The following is a 16,378-nucleotide window of genomic DNA, read 5'->3' as shown; positions in this document are numbered from 1 at the left end:
GAATTGATTAGGGTTGTGTCTGCGTTCTCTCCTTGATTCAGCTGAGAAAACCAGTCTCAATGGGTATCTCTCATCCGATTTCGTGTAATAAGAAATTGAGCAAGATTCGCTACAAATTGAGCAAGTTTCTCAACAATGTTATATGCAGAAAGTAAGTGGAGGTTGAAGGAAACTCAGTCATGAATGGAAAAGAAGATAGTCATTTCTTGAGTTTTGATTCTGAAACTCATCAACATAGCAACAATGGTAGTATCCCAACTTATGTGTGTGAAATCTATGTTGAGGCAAAGCCATTGGGGATCTCTTTCAACATTAGGTTGTTCCCATTTTTACTGCATTGAATGCGCAGTGAAGTACATTCAATCCAAGCTTGATGATAACGTGAGTGAATCCAATGTCCAGTAACAGATTTTGAAGGGGTGTTGGACCCTGATTTTTGCAGTGAGATACTGCTAAGGGATTTGTTTAACAGGTGGGGGAAAGCCCTTTGTGAATCTGCTTTGCTTGCCTCTGAAAAATTCTACAAAGTCCTTATCAAGATTGCTCGGCATTGTTGGTGAATGATGGGGAAAAGAGCATTCAGAGATCCCGATGTCCATTTTGCAAGAGGGTGTTTAGCGTGCAGTGCAATGTAGCTTGGCATTCAGGTGTGGATTGCAACAAGTTTCAGAAACTTAAAACCCTTGGCTCAGATAATACGTTTGTTGATTTGGCTACGAGGAAGAAGTGGAGGCAATGCCCTAATTGCAAGATGTTGGTTGGAAAATCATTTGGTTGCCATCATGTTAAATGCCGGTCAGTTCATGCCTCTAATATCGCATTCAGTTGGCTTTAATTTTTACATAGAAAGCTGCTTTATGATTCTTTTTCTTTTTTTTTTTGGAATGATTTTATAGGTGCGGAGAACGCTTCTGTTACAATTATGGAGGAAAATTAAACAATCGTCCTCATCCGTGGTGCATGTGAGCATGGGAAATACGATGAAGCTCCTGATGGCAGCTGCTTTAAATATTTCTGTACAACACCACAGTTTCGTGGGGATGCTCTTTGCAAAAATAATAATGTGTGCCATTGTGCTTGTTGATTTTAATTATAAGTAAAATAAAATTGGTATTAATGAAAATTAAGTTCAAACAGTACATCAGCGTTTTTTCCTTAATTAAGTTGCTGATTGCTTGGTGCCGAAGCAAGAGTTAATTCATAGATGAAATTGAGAACAGGTCCTTACATCAAATAGACACTAAAAGAAAAACAGAATCCATGAAGAAACAGCGATGAATATCAGAAGAAGGTGTCGTTGGCAAGAATCCAGTGGCCATCGCGCCATTCAAGATGATGTCTCAATCGAGAAACGGGGTAAGCAATCTCATCTCTGGTAGTTTCAAAATAAACCCAATATTTAGATCCCAGTCTCCCAGTGATCTTCCCCACCCACCAACCATCGTTGTCAAAAGCATCCACCGAGTCCAGATAATGGAAAACCTGAGTAGCTTTTGTGAAGGTTACTGGAGGTGGCACTGGTCGGACCTCGTCGGCTGAAACTATCTCAACCAGAGGCCGAGTCTGATCTTCTTCTTCAACCAGGTTCTTGTACTGCACTCTATAAACAGTATTGTCGTTCAACGGGGATAATATTTTAGCTTGGTAGTAAGAACCCAAGAACCCTTCTTCCTTGCTGCATACTTCGACTTTATCTCCTTGGAAAAACATCGCCATACGAGAGAGAGAAATAGTGTTGAATGGAGAAGTTCGTGCAGAAAAAACAAGTAACCGAGTGTTGTTTTATAGAGGGTCTATGCCGCCTTAAGTTATTTCTTCGAATTACATGAGATTTTGTATTAAACAAAATTAATTTTAATTAAGTAATCTAAAATAATATAATATTATTAAAAATTTAATATAGTATTAATTTTTAAAATTTTGTTTTATATTTTAATAGTATTTTCTCTTATATTTTAAAACGACTTATTTAATTTTTTTAATAATAATCTACCTTTTGTTTTTTTTATTAAATATTTAGATACATGTATGTTTATAATTGTATATTCTCTTTATAAATAATTAATTATAGATTTTTATATGTTATAATTAAATTGTTTGGGACTATGTTAATTAATAATAAAAAAATTCATATTGTTAATATGCATTAGACTGATCATGAGTTAGGTCAGGTTTGGATCGGGTCAATGCAAAATTTTATGCTCTTTTTCTAGGTTCAAGTCTAGCTCAACTCAAAAAATAGATCTAAAATTTTGTCCAAACCTAACTCAAATAAAAAATGCTAAACTCGAACTCAATCTGGCCCGTCTGTATTAATTTTTTAATATAAAAACAAATTAAAAAATATAATACATCAAATGCCTCAAAAATAGTAGCAAAAGTGACAATAAGACAAGACACTATATAAATAATAATAATAATAAGTAACAATATAATAGCAAAATGACATCAAACAACAACGAAAAAAAATTAGGAAAATTTGGGTCGGGCAAAGCACTGGCAAAAAACTTTACCCAAAGCCCAACCTATTTAAAAAATGGACCTAATTTTTATCCAAACCAATTTTTAGACCTATATTTTTGTCCAAATTCAGAAATTATTTGTGCTTCTCACTTGTAAAAAACTGGTTTAAATCTATATATGATTCATTTAATAAATTTAGAAAGTAATTTCTTTAATATTTTTTAAATGATTTTTTAAAAGTGATTGTTACACAATTTATGAATTGATTTAATATATTTAATAACCCAATTAAATATTTTATTACATTACTTTCGAACAATGTTTTTGGAACCATATTAAATGGTCAGATCGTTTGAATCAAGAACCATCGATACACTGATCCAAAATAAGAGAAAGAAATCGTCTATATTGGGAATCCAATTAAACTGCCTTTGAACCATGAATTGTCAATTGGATGAGAAGTTTAAAAAAAGGTTAAACTAGTTTTTATATATTGTGGAGACTTATATAGGTTTTCTACTAGAGAGAACTTTATTTTGTTCAGCGAGGAACGTATTTGTTAGTGCATTGAAGCGTAATAATTAAGTGTGTAACTTAATTAGAATTCTACAATTTGAAAGGAAAACTTAGAGAGGGTAGATGTTTAAATCTTAAGTACAAATGTGAGAAATTTAAACTAATGAGTGTTAGAGCTTGGTCCAACCCCGTAAATGTAGGAAAATAAATTTCGAACCAATACCTTAACTGGTTCCTGATGCAACTAGTCTGAACAACCAGTTTGGTCTGATTCAGAAAACAATACTAAAAATCTCTAACTAAATTTTATACTTTTTTCAAATCAGAAGATAAAACACACATCAACGTGTTTGAACTTACGTCCTTCTAGTTGTTGCAACATGAACGATACCAACTATGCTAATATTCAATTTGCACAAAATTATATTATTATGTGAATTTTTTTTTTGTTTTCTTATTTTTATGTAGAATTAAAAAAACACTTACATATGAGGAGACTTAACTCATAATAATTTTTAAACCTTCAAATTTACCATTCTTATCAAAGTTAAATTTGATTTTTTTTTAGTATAAAAGATTGATATTTATTGAAGCACACGGCTCAAGGCAGAGAAAAACAAAAGTCACGACAAGTAAATTGGAAAGACAGAAACAACAGCAGATCAAACGGCCAAACAATGAAACCACACATAGGAAAAAATAAAACCAAAAATGCAAAGGAGAAAGCCACCATAAGCCAATACCAAAAAACGATTCACAGTCAAAATACCAGCCGAATTTCTTTCTTCACCTTATGTAGCAAAAATGTTTCTGAGATGAACACAAATGAACTTTTAATAAATATTTTTTTTTTCAATTACATCTTGGATGTATTATCATAATCTAGTACAAACTATTTTAAGTTGATCGTGATCCTCCTCATCATAACGTCACCGCATTTATATTTTTGAAATTACACGTTACAACGATACAAAAATTTACAATCAATAATCATAAATCAGCAAATGACTAACGAATGTAAATAAATTTATACAATTTAACCAAAATAAATTAGAACATACCAATTCAAACCTAAATACGGATAAACCCGACCCTTGAGTACATGTAATTAGATGGCATGTCATCTAATATAATAATATCATATGGTTCAATTATCCAAAATAAATAAAAAATGTTTTTCATAACTCATTAAATAAAAAATCACAAAAGTCAAAAATTAAGCATGTCTCGGTATAAAAATTTGTGATGTGTAATTATTAATTAATTAAAATTTTTAATTTAAAGATTTAAATCAATTTAATAAATGCAATTATATAATATTTAAATACTATAATTTTTATTTATTTAAACATATTTAATAGTAACTTTTTTAGAATATAAAAATTGAAAATTCATCCTTAAATATAGAAATTAACAAAAATATCAATTAATATATATTTTCCATGCGAGAGGATCATAAAAGTTGGAAAGTAAATGCCAAATTTCCGTTTAAGAAATTTATTTACATGTAGTTATGGCTATGATTTGCATTTTTATTTAAGGAAACGTATTACAATTAAACACTATAAATTACATATTCGAGATGGGTTTTTTCAATCAAAGAAAATTTGATCATCTTGAAAAGAAAAAAGAAATGGCAAAAATGAAAGTTTTATCGTTTATTCTTATTGTTATCCTCGTCCTATCTATAGGTATGTAATGTTATCTTATGTATAAAAATATTTAATTACTTGTTTTAGTGCATTTTTAATTTTATTGCATTTGAAATTACAGAGAATATGGGTGTAGTTGGTGATGGATGTTGCACGGATTATCATCGGGGTCCATGTGAGCATGGCAAAGACGATGGAGCTCCTGATGGCAGCTGCTTTAAATTCTGTACAACACAACAGTTTTGTAGGGATGCTCTTTGCAAAAATAATAATGTGTGCCATTGTGCTTGTTGATTTTAATTATATGAAAATAAAAATGGGATGATGTATTCTCAATTTTAAATAAAATAACATTTTTGTTGTGTTTTTTTATGTATCTTTTAATCTGTTTATTTATCCTTGACTCTAGGTTTATGATTATTCAAGAGTTTTTTCTACAATAATAAAAACAATATCCCTACCCACCAACCATCGTTGTCAAAAGCATCCACCCTGTCCAAATAATGGAAAACCTGAGTAGCTCTTGTGATTGTTGCCGGAGGTGGCATTGGTCGGACCTCGTCGGTTGAAACTATCTCAACCAGAGGCGAAGTCTGGTCTTCTTCTTCAACTATGTTCTTGTATGGGGGTAAGATCTTTGCTTCGTAGTAAGAACCTAAGAGTAAGAACCCTTCTTCCTTGCTGCATACTTTGACTTCATCTCCTTCGAAAAACACCACCATTGTGATTTAAACACCAGAGAATTATTGTCTGCTTTGAACCTGGATTCGGATGAACCGTGAATTATCGATTGGACGAACCATTTTTGCTACATATTGTAGAGACTTAAATAGGTTCTGTATCTTTATTTTGTTCAGCAAGTAACGTATTTGTTAGTGCATTGAAGTGTAATAATAAAGTGTATAACTTGGTTAGAATCCTAAGATTTCAGGAGAAAACTTAAAAGGTGTAAATGTTTAGATCTTAGTATAAAAGTGAGAAGTCAAAACTGGTGAGTTGTAAAGCTTGAAAACACTTGTTGTAAAAGATGCTAAGATAATAAATATTCTTTCTGGCAAAGGTTCCGTAGATGTAAGGAAATCGAATTATGTAAACATTTCTATTGTTCTTTATTTCTTTGTACTTTTCAAGACTGGTGCATGAAGCAATTGGTACTTCTGGAAATACTACTTCAGACGCTGCTTCTTTTTGCCTTTAAATATCAATTTGGACTCAACATAAATAGAATATGTAAAGGCTGATAAAAATATTAGAAAACACAATAAAGATGTGCAATAGAATTGTAATTTTTTTTATACAATCAATAATCAACTTAATTAGTTAAGAACAATAAATCATTAAAAATCTAATATCTAGATGTGTTTGATTCAATTTTAGAAGTTGTAGAATCTAATTTGCAACTACTCTCAAACTACTCTCAAACTATGTTGTGGAACTCAAAAGTAGGTGATTTAAATAGTTTTATGAACACAAGTTGAAGATGGATTTTGGCACGAGAATAACACATAAGGATGGTTAGAATACCTTAAAAAGTCTAGTCAAAGTTTGTCTTATAAAATCCTGTGATTACTGAAGGCCAATACCATATATATATAAGTAATTAAATGCGTTAATTAGAAAAATACTTAAATTAATTGAATCTTAACTTAATTACTATCGATATTGTTATCTGTATAGGAAAACGTGAGATTGAATGAATTTATTTTTAAAGTTTTTGTTCATACATTTCACCATGGTACTTTGTTCTTCATGCCTAAACACATATAGTCGAAAAAGATAAAAGGAAAAGTCCAAATAACGTAGTACTGGCCCAAGTCAAACAGTTTCACATCAGAAATCAACACAGCATGTCACGAGGTCCCATTAATTGTGATGTATAATCATCTTTTGCTTCCTCAATAGAAACTCTCCGTCGGGTAGCTCTCACTTGATAAGAATTTTTGCATTATTTTGTGTTGGATTCAGTTCGAATTTAAATTAACTAATAAAAATGTATTTTAATGTTAAATTTAATTATAAAATAAATAAGATATCAATTAAAATTAAAATTTTTAATATTTTATAATATTTTTTGAATAGTAAAACTAGTTTTTTTTGGATGGATTGACCTAAAAACAAGCTTGAGCTTAAAAATTCTTTTGGAACCGAGTCTTGGTTAGGTCCGGTCCGACCTATGAATATCTCTATTCTTCAATGACCTAAGCAAAACAATTTTATGATTACCTGAAATAATACATTTAATATATCATTCTGCACCTATATTTATTTTCAGTATTCAATTTGGCACCAGAATTTTTGTCTCAATTTGGTACTGAACTTTTTATCTAAATTTAGTACTTAAGTTTGGTTTCAATGTTCAATTTGCTACCCAATCTAAACAACATCGTGTGGTCAATAAATATTTGACATGTGCACTCTAGTAATAAAAAAACATAGGTATTTAATCGGGACAAAAGAAAAACTTAGGTACCAAGTTGTTGGGGCGGCGTCGAAAGTTTTCATTTTTTGCCTTTAAATTTTATAAGATTTTAAATTAGTAAATGGTAAAATCACACTTTGGCTTTTAAAAAAATGAAAAAAAATTATTTAGTCCTTTAAGAATCATAAAAAAATAAACTATTGAAAATTTGAAATTAGATTTTAGCTTTTATAAAAATATACAACTTAATTCCGCCTCTTCAAGAAAAATATTTTAGCTTCGCCCCTAAGATAACTGAAGTCAAATTTAAGTACTTGTATAAAAAAGAAAAATTCAAATATATCAATTGAACATTCATCAGGTAGTAAATTAAACATTCAAACCAAATATAAATACCAAATAATATATTAACTATATTAAAAAATTACTCCTTTAGAAGACGACAGAAAATTTAGGTTTGAGTTTTGAGTCATTTGCCATTTGCCTTTCGGTTCTTTTTTTTTTTGCTTTGCTTTGTCTTTCCCAAGTATCGAAGGCGACATTTTAGAAAGGGCTTGCGTCAAACAGGACGGTGGAAATGAAGTGGTTCGATATAGGTGGCACGATTTGACAGTACAGATTGATGAAATATTATATCATCAAAGTTAAGTTGGTGCGGGTGCATGAAAATGGCCATGGAAACCCTAGTTTTTAAATACCAAATGAAACCAGTGAAAGACTTACAGGGCTCAAAGCCAACTCGAAAAGCCATTAACCCTAGTTTGTTTTGCCCTTTAAGGCGGGAAAATATGGCCTCCGGCCGATGTCTTTAAGAAGCTTAAGTTGATTCAATAATTTGTTCATTTCTTTTCCTATTTTGGTGTTGAGTGGTTAAAAAAAAATATAGATAGTTAAAATGGAGACAAGTGGGTCATTGTCAAAAGGAGGAAATTTTATCACGGGCTTGTTTATAATATATCAATAATAAAGTATCTAAAAAAGTACGGTTTTTAGAATGAGATTAATGATCAAATGAGTCATATCATTAATTTTAAATTCGATTAATTTATCCAGTTCAATTGAATAAATTATTAAAAAAATTAGAAAATTGGTTCAATCGTCAATCTAACCGGTTCATAAGTTAATCAATCTAACCTTTATTTCAAACCAATATCTTGATCGATCTTCGATCCAACTAGTCTAACTAGCCATTTTGGTCTGATTCAAAAAACAATGCTAAAAATCTCTAATTAAAATTTGTGATTTTTACATAGTTATATTATTTTCTCAAACTCTTAAATTAGAAGATAAAACATACACCAACGCGTTTGAACTTACGCCCTTCTAGTTGTTGCAACATGAACGATGGCAACTATATGCAAAAAATTATATTATTATGAGATTTTTTTGTTTTCTTTATATTTTTTATAAAGAATTAATAAAAACTCACGTATGAGGGGACTTATCTACATTATATAAAATTCAAGATTGTGGAAAAAACAAATGATGTTTTCATTGAAATGGTAAAGGTAAATGTTTAAATTTCATTGGGCCATGGCTTCAAATTTTATTATGATTGAGTTTTTATTGATTTATAAATTGTAAAACGATAAAAACAACTTCGTAATAATATAACTTACTTTATACATAATGAGATATTTTAGTAAATTTCAACTGAGTTAGTACCTGATTGACTCATGAAGCCAACTCAGCCATGGGCTTAATGCAAGTATAGATATTATACTTAGAATCTCTAATTAAATTTCATGCTTTTTACAAAATCATTTTTTATAAGGATTTTTTATTTTTTTGTATAAAATCAATAAAAACTAAGAGATGAAGACTTAAACATTATAAATTTTAAACTTTCAATTTTATCATTGTTACCAAAGTTTCATTTGGTTTTGCTAATCATGCCAATGACTCAGTGATAAACTTGTCTAAGTTTCACGTTTATTAGAATGAGGTACAAGATTAAATCTCTGTTTTTAAACCTTTTCTCCCTTCATCCAATGTAATGTAATTGTTCAGTTGTACAAAAAAAGTTTCATTTGATTTTTACATAAACCTTTTTTTTATTTAACCATAGGTGTCCTCACCTATTTTAAGGTTTGAATTTAATTCTATTTAGGCCGGAAGTGGTATCCAAATAAAGTCTTCCTAAAAATGTCGACTCCAATATTTAAACTTGGTCTAAATACCTGAAAAACATGGATTTCCTTCATTTGATATTAGATTTGAGTTACTAAAATTTGTAATGTTTCTCTTATTCTCAGAATTATTTGCAAAATAAAATAGAAAATAAAAACAAAATGATTCAAATTGACTCCTCTTTGTGGAAAGATGGTTTAATAGTTTTCTGCCAACACTTTTCTTAATATATATATGAAGAGATGGTGATGTCCATTGAGTGGTTCAACTCTTTATATCTATCACAATTTTTCATCAATTGGCTACTCATACAATAGATGGGATGCAATCTGGGTGACTAGTTTTAGAAACTTTAATTTCTTAGCCAAAAAAAGCCATTTGCCAGCTCAAGAACACAATTGATTCCATATTATATAAGCATGATTCATCACAGGGAAGATATCACTGATTTGATTTCCATATGAGGTATATAAATCATTGAAATTTTAAGAGTATCCAGCTAAGCTCCCATTTGCTTAATTTGGGTGCTTGTCAATTTAATTTCCAGCTTCCAAAACATTACCATCTTTCCATGTATCAAGCTGTTTTTTGGACTTTGGAGCATAGCGTACTGTCTTTCCAAGTTTTCAACCATCATGTTTATGGTAATGATGTGATTAGATTAGAGACAAACCAATGACCATATTTAGAAACTTGCTTAATCCTGTTTCTCGGAATGTGGTCTTCTTTGGGACAAATGAAGCGCCATTTCAAAACTTGATAATTTATAGTCGATGGAGTGTTAATTCAATTGGCATAAATATTGTTGTCAATGCAGAAGGGTATTGAATCGAGTGTGGTGAAGTGCATTATATTCCTATTTTATGGGTTGGAAAGGAGTTATGGGTAATTTTAAATATTGTACCAAAAAGAAACAGATATAATCACAATCTATAATGAGATTGAATTTAACTGATTCTTGAGATGTAAGAAAAAAAAATTATATTTGTTTTTTTTTATTATAAAAAAATTAATGCTATGCTTTTCTTGAGTGAGTGATAATGGAATCATTTTTGGCATTTTTTGGTTGAAATTATATGGCTTCAACTAGCCATTGTTTACACATGCGCAACTAAATCAAGTTACACCACAAAAGAGGGTGAAAAATAATAATAAGTAAAAGGTGGTTAACTAATCTTGCTTTTTTTACATGAAGTTATATTTTCTATTAATTTAGTACTTATATTTTTTGAGTTAAATTTAATTATTAATTTTTTAAAAAGAATTAAATTATTTTTTTAATAGAAATGTTAGTTAAATTAATAATTTATTTTAACCATATCAATGTTACAATCTACATGATAAATCATACATATTTCATGTTGACATGTTAAGAAATGGATACAAAAACCAACCCAAAGAGATTCTTTATATAAACCCTACTTGCTTCACCCTCTCACAACAACTTGTTATGTTCTGGGTTTTTTTTCACTTTCTCTAAAACCTCTTTTTAGTGTTATTGTTTTCTAAGCCATTTTTTTATAATCAAGAACTGGCTAACACAAAGGATAACATTCTGGAGGAAACCAACAAGAGCCAACAAGTGGTTCTCGTCCTCTATGAGGCCATAAACACTCGAGACGTCCAAACCGTTCATCAAATCCTTGCCCCTGACCTAGAATGGTGGTTCCATGGTCCTCCAGCCCACCAGTTTATGATGCGCCTCCTCACCGGAGCTTCATCGGACCAAACTTTCCTTTTCGACGTTGACCCTCTTTCGGTCACCACTTTTGGGTCCACCGTCATCGTTGAAGGCTGTGATCATAAACGTTCAATCTCTTGGGTTCATGCTTGGACTGTCAGTACTGATGGGATAATAACACAAGTGAGAGAGTATTTCAATACTTCTCTCACTGTTACTCGTCTTGTGAGCTCTAGCCGAACACCACCATCCAACTACAGCTCATCATCGTCATCATCATCACCGTCGCCATCCTCTGATTCTTCATCAACGGCTGAGATTACTCCTGTGCATTGCTTTTCCGTTTGGGAGAGCAGCTTTTCCAATAGAGTTGGGAAGTCTGTGCCGGGCCTTGTCCTGGCAATTTAGTCATTTCCTTATCCCTTTCTATGATCAGGTGCAGCCGAATGTAGGACAATATAAAATAAATAAAAAGAACTTGTTATGATCAGTTATGATAATAGTATAAATGATAATATTTGAGGTTAAATTAGCTAAAAATGTGGTTTTTAAAAAATATTTGAGTGAATAAATCGATTTCTGGTATATTTATCAAAACAGTTTAATTTTGAAAAAGAGGATGTGAAAACGTAATTATTAACCTAATTATTGATATAACATCATTTTATATTTATATATTGCATACATAAATTATTATTTTTTTAAATTAATGATTGAAGTAATCATCAATGACAAGGGAAGAGGTGCCGCCGATTGCTCAGACGGCACCAACAGTGTACTATTTACTTTATCTAGATTGATAAATAATGGGATCATTAAAATTAATAAGTCTCCAAACCCAAAACCTCAAAATAATTCAAAGGCCCAACATTTTTTAAATTAAAACCTTAATCAAAGTAAATTGATCCAATTCTAGTGTAATTCTGAAATTGATTAATTTCAACAATCGACGAATGCAATTAACTTGGATTTTATAATTTTATAATAATTTATTTAATTTGATCAAATAAATTAATCGAATCGAAAAATCGTTAATCTAACAGTTCATGAATAATATTTTTGCACCTACAAGGTACAAGCCAACACCCTTTATAAGTGTAACAAATAAAGTTCATTGGAAAGGGAAAGGTACCAAATTAGATATAAAACTCAATTAAGTCATATCTAAATGAAATATTAAACCACATATTGGAATTTTAATTACTTTTGATTCAATTGTAGCATGACATGTTGGAACATCCCTTGAAATAACAAGTTAGGATAGTTAAAGTAGTTGAGTTTTGTTGACATCTATGACTTTTTTTTTTTATCTTGGTTGGTTTACCATTAGTAAGCTTAAATTGTGTTTATTTTGATAGAAGATCTATTTTCAATTGGAAAAATGAAGAGTAGTAGTTTATCGACACAAATTTTAACCTTATCTTAAAACATTTGAGTTGGTCTTACTTGGACCCAAAGTTGATTTTAAATTTGTTCGAGGCTAAAAGCTAATATTCGAATTTTAAAGTATGAATGAAGGATTAAAATCGTGTTTTATCTAGTGCAACGTTGATCGCCTCCAACCTATAAATAGACCATTTCGATGCTCTTTGGTGCAACCCTTTTGGGTGCTTGTCTAAGAGCTTGTTTGTAATTTCCAAATTTATTTGTTGTGAAGTGTTACATTATTGTGTTCATTATAAGTAAGACTATTGGGGTGACTGGTTTTAACATTGAGATTTTTTGTTGGGCTGCAATTATTATAAGAATAGATTGGACTTTAGCTAATAAAATTTTAAATTTATTGTTGAATAAAATCATTCGCTAAAAAAAAACTCCGCGATTGTTATCCAATTTATTTATTTCTTTGCTTTACTCTCTTTAAATACTACTATTAATTTGCTTTATTCTATGCATTTTTAATATATAGGCCTAACTCAACCTTCAATATTTAAAGCTCGAGTTTCACCCGACTCGTTCTTTTTCAAATTTATAATATATTAACTTTTCTTTTCTTTTATATATTAAGTACTAAATATACTAGTATATTATTGTAAAGTAAATAAATATATAACAATATATTAAGTTAATTATGTTTAAAATTTTAATAAAAAATATTAATGATAGTCAAATATATAATTATTAAATATTACATAAAAATAATTATATTTTTAAGCTTAATGGATTTAGATTATTCATTTACAAATATGAATGAATTTTTAATAAATTTAAAGTTTATATTTCAAATCGGTCCGAACATAATCAGCTATATATGTTAGGATAAATTACACAAAAAATCATTAAACTATTAGTAATTTTACGTTTTGGTCATTTAAATTACTAGGCTGTTAAAATCATTATTTTTCTGTTAGCACCACCTGCACCAATCAAAAGATTTTATTTTCCTTTTCTTCTATAGTTTAATTTTTTTTAATGGCACAACTTTGAACATCTCAAATCTACGAATCAAAATTCAAATAGTTTTTTTCACCGATCTCCGAAATTAATCAACAAATTATCTTCGATCTAAAGTATGTTCCACTACTCGTCGATAGATACTCCATCATATTTTAAAAAAGAAATAATTTAACAACTTAATGACTTAAATAGTTCAATAACTTAAATGATAACTTTTAAATAATTTAATGACAAAATTATAACTTCTTAAAATTGAATAACCAAAACATAAATTCATTAATTTTTTTTTTGGTAGATAAAGAATCTAAATACATATAGCCACAACAAGAATTATATCTGACAACAAAACTGTCTTGTAGAATATCCATCTTGATCATCTGGAATGAGATCATAAATTCTCAAATCAAGAGGAACATTTCTTCCTAAAGCTGCCATAATATCCACAGCCATATTCGCTGTGCATGGAGTAAACATTACTTTCACATGCCAATTCTTTACTAACATCCATATAATTTATCTCGTATTTTATTAATACCATACATGAATTCAAGACGAGAAAAGAATCCTAGAAACATCTAGTGCTCTCTAGCTATACAATATATTGGCAACCAGATGTGGGGTGGCTCCTCTCTTACAAAAGTCAACAAGTTATTGGAATAAATGCAAATCTTCACATATGAAAGCACCTTTTAACAAAAGCAAAAAGTAAAAAATAAAAATAAAAAAAAATTAAAGTTCCCCATTAATCACGTAAAGAATCCAATACCTTCACTTAACAGTGTATATATTTATATGCTTCAAGGCTACCCCTTTACCAAACAATAAAAACCTCACATTTCTGTCTTCAAGTTTCCTTCTTTCATTTGCATCAATGGCCAATGTAAGTAACCCTTTTTCTTCTTCCTTTTTATATTATCTTATCATAGACAGCTAAATTAAGGTTCCAATCTTTGTATTATAGGTAGTGGAATTGAAAGTGGGCTTACATTGTGACGAATGTATCAAGAAAATCCTCAAAGCTATCAAGAAAATAGAGGGTAATAATCATCTTCTTCAGGAATTACCTGTTTCGATTAGGGTAAATTACACTATAAACAAAAACATACTATAATTTACCTTTTGATTGGGGAAAATTTGATTGCAGATATTGAAACTTACAACGTTGATACTAAGCTGAACAAGGTTATAGTGACAGGCAATGTTACCAACGATGAAGTCATCCGTGTTCTTCAGAAAATCGGCAAACAAGCAACCAATTGGGAATCTGATTAATTTCACAATTTTGGCTTTTCTTTTGATTGATTTTGGGTTCAAAATCTACTGTAATAGCTAGAATAAAACAAAATCATTATTTTTTTTGGGGTGAAGTTAATTTTCATTTATTGCGAAATTTAAAAAGTTCACAGACTAGGATCTAAAGGAAGAGAGATCTCTGTACCTAATATATTACAAATTAATAAGAGAAAAGAAGTTAAAAAGCTTAAAATGAGACCTCCCATGTCCACTCAGTACGAGTTGATTCACCTTGGCTGGTGAATAGTCCTTGGACTCACTTTAACAGTCACAATCTTGGGTGCTTTTTCGATAAACCTCCGTGACTCAGTCACAACTCGGTCCTTCCGCCACTTCGATGTCCCAAACGGTACCAATTTCTTTTCCTTTTCCTCTGCTGCAAAAAAAAAAAAAAAAGTTCCGAGTTTATACTTAATTGACTCGTGAGAGTCGTCGGGTGTGAGTTGAATTCAGTCACTTACGTCTTGGGTCGAGTAAAACGTCGTCGTATTGCTCAAATATGTCATCGAGGTCATCCGGGAAGAGAGGATCATCGTCGTCGTCGGAAACGTCGTCGTTTTCGGGATCATGGAAGCGTTCTTGAAGCCAGTAGTCGCGGAAGCAAGGGGATGATTGGACGAGAGCCCACCATTGATCAGAGAAATCCTTGACCATCCGATATGCTAATGGAATGAACAATGGAGCGTTGGGATTCAAAGTTGAGGATAATGATGATCGCTGTGGAAGAATCTCCATTTCCACTAAAAAAAAGCTTTCAGTAAATTAAGAGAAAAGAAAGCCGGGAAAGTGCTTTGCAAAGATGAGGATAAGATCCCACATACATTCACTCAATATATAACGGAGAGTTCGCTAATTAGACACGGATTAGTTTATTATTACATTCTTGACACTATTTTTTTAATTTTTTTGGTAAATTATATCTAAGGTCACTAAACTATTAATAAATTTATATTTTTGCCACTCAACTTTAAAAAGTTATAAAATGGTCACTAAACTATTTGAAAGCTTTCATTTAAGTCACCGGACTGTTAAAATCTTGTCATATTGTCTTTTTTGTTCGCACTTCTCGCATCGATCAAAAGCTCTATTTTCCCTTCTCTTCTACAATTCAGTTTCTTTTTTCATTAAATAGTTTTGAACGTCACGAATTTGCGAATCAAAATCCAAACAACTTTCTTCTCTGATCTATGATACTGAACGTTAGATCAACTTGGATCTAAGATATGTTCTTCTACTCATCAATGAGTACTAATCCACCATACTAATTGTCAAATCATCGCTTAGAACTTTCTAGTAGGTCTTTTTTTAAAAACAAAAACTTAATAATCTAGTGAGTTAAATAAAAATTTTTAAATAGTTCAGTGACTTAAATGAAACTTTCTTATAATTTCAAAACCATTTTATAACTTTTTGAAGTTAAGTGACTAGCATGTAAATTTACTAATAATTTAATAATTTAATTTTTTTATATTTTAGACAGGATAATAAAATAATCTGAATTCAACAAATTTCTATCCAGATGAGATTAGACATTATTTATGTTTGAAATAATACGAGAGGTTTTTAATTAAGAATTTTGGAGGTGGAATCTAGGTTGGACTTAGATCAAACCTACACTATGATAAAATTACTAAACTACTAATCTTTTAATTTCATAAATACTTTATATACTTTAATTAGAATTTTTTTAATTTCTATAAGGCTTTATTATTTTAATTATTTTATGTATTTTAGTTAGATTTTTTATAAGATTTTATAATGTACATTTTATTTAATCTTATCAAATTTAATATAACATAAAAAATTGTGTAATTTTTTTGGATAAAG

The 16,378-nt window shown here is 30.1% G+C and overlaps 6 protein-coding genes across 6 annotated transcripts; 3 read left to right on the top strand and 3 right to left on the bottom strand.

Moving 5' to 3' along the window:
• The first annotated feature begins 243 nt into the window (after positions 1-243).
• Positions 244-966, top strand: LOC107933265 (E3 ubiquitin-protein ligase arih1). The gene is made up of 4 exons (XM_041086159.1): positions 244-401; positions 473-552; positions 648-795; positions 897-966. Exons 1-4 carry the CDS (start codon positions 244-246, stop codon positions 964-966), a joined length of 456 nt encoding a protein of 151 aa, XP_040942093.1.
• Positions 967-1,171: 205 nt separating this feature from the next.
• LOC107933281 (protein AGENET DOMAIN (AGD)-CONTAINING P1) lies at positions 1,172-1,775 on the bottom strand. Its single transcript, XM_016865454.2, has one exon. It carries the CDS (start codon positions 1,714-1,716, stop codon positions 1,282-1,284), a length of 435 nt encoding a protein of 144 aa, XP_016720943.2. The 5' UTR covers positions 1,717-1,775; the 3' UTR covers positions 1,172-1,281.
• A 3,290-nt stretch (positions 1,776-5,065) lies between these two features.
• On the bottom strand, positions 5,066-5,353 carry LOC121212749 (protein AGENET DOMAIN (AGD)-CONTAINING P1-like). Its single transcript, XM_041086158.1, has one exon. It carries the CDS (start codon positions 5,351-5,353, stop codon positions 5,066-5,068), a length of 288 nt encoding a protein of 95 aa, XP_040942092.1.
• Positions 5,354-10,563: 5,210 nt separating this feature from the next.
• Positions 10,564-11,351, top strand: LOC107933252 (senescence associated gene 20). The gene has a single exon (XM_016865417.2). It carries the CDS (start codon positions 10,874-10,876, stop codon positions 11,267-11,269), a length of 396 nt encoding a protein of 131 aa, XP_016720906.1. The 5' UTR covers positions 10,564-10,873; the 3' UTR covers positions 11,270-11,351.
• A 2,672-nt stretch (positions 11,352-14,023) lies between these two features.
• Positions 14,024-14,613, top strand: LOC107933315 (copper transport protein CCH). Its single transcript, XM_016865500.2, has 3 exons — positions 14,024-14,138; positions 14,220-14,295; positions 14,403-14,613. The coding sequence occupies exons 1-3, from the start codon at positions 14,130-14,132 to the stop codon at positions 14,528-14,530; spliced, it is 213 nt and encodes a 70-aa protein (XP_016720989.1). The 5' UTR covers positions 14,024-14,129; the 3' UTR covers positions 14,531-14,613.
• Positions 14,610-15,500, bottom strand: LOC107933314 (protein EARLY RESPONSIVE TO DEHYDRATION 15). The gene is made up of 2 exons (XM_016865498.2): positions 15,013-15,500; positions 14,610-14,927 (listed from the first exon to the last, which is right to left on the bottom strand). Exons 1-2 carry the CDS (start codon positions 15,284-15,286, stop codon positions 14,779-14,781), a joined length of 423 nt encoding a protein of 140 aa, XP_016720987.1. The 5' UTR covers positions 15,287-15,500; the 3' UTR covers positions 14,610-14,778.
• Between the last annotated feature and the right edge of the window lie 878 nt (positions 15,501-16,378).

The sequence above is a fragment of the Gossypium hirsutum genome, chromosome A13 (assembly GCF_007990345.1).
Source record: "Gossypium hirsutum isolate 1008001.06 chromosome A13, Gossypium_hirsutum_v2.1, whole genome shotgun sequence".
Lineage (NCBI taxonomy): Eukaryota > Viridiplantae > Streptophyta > Magnoliopsida > Malvales > Malvaceae > Gossypium > Gossypium hirsutum.
Note: the sequence above shows the minus strand (reverse complement) of the source record. Positions and strands in the feature narration are given on the sequence as shown.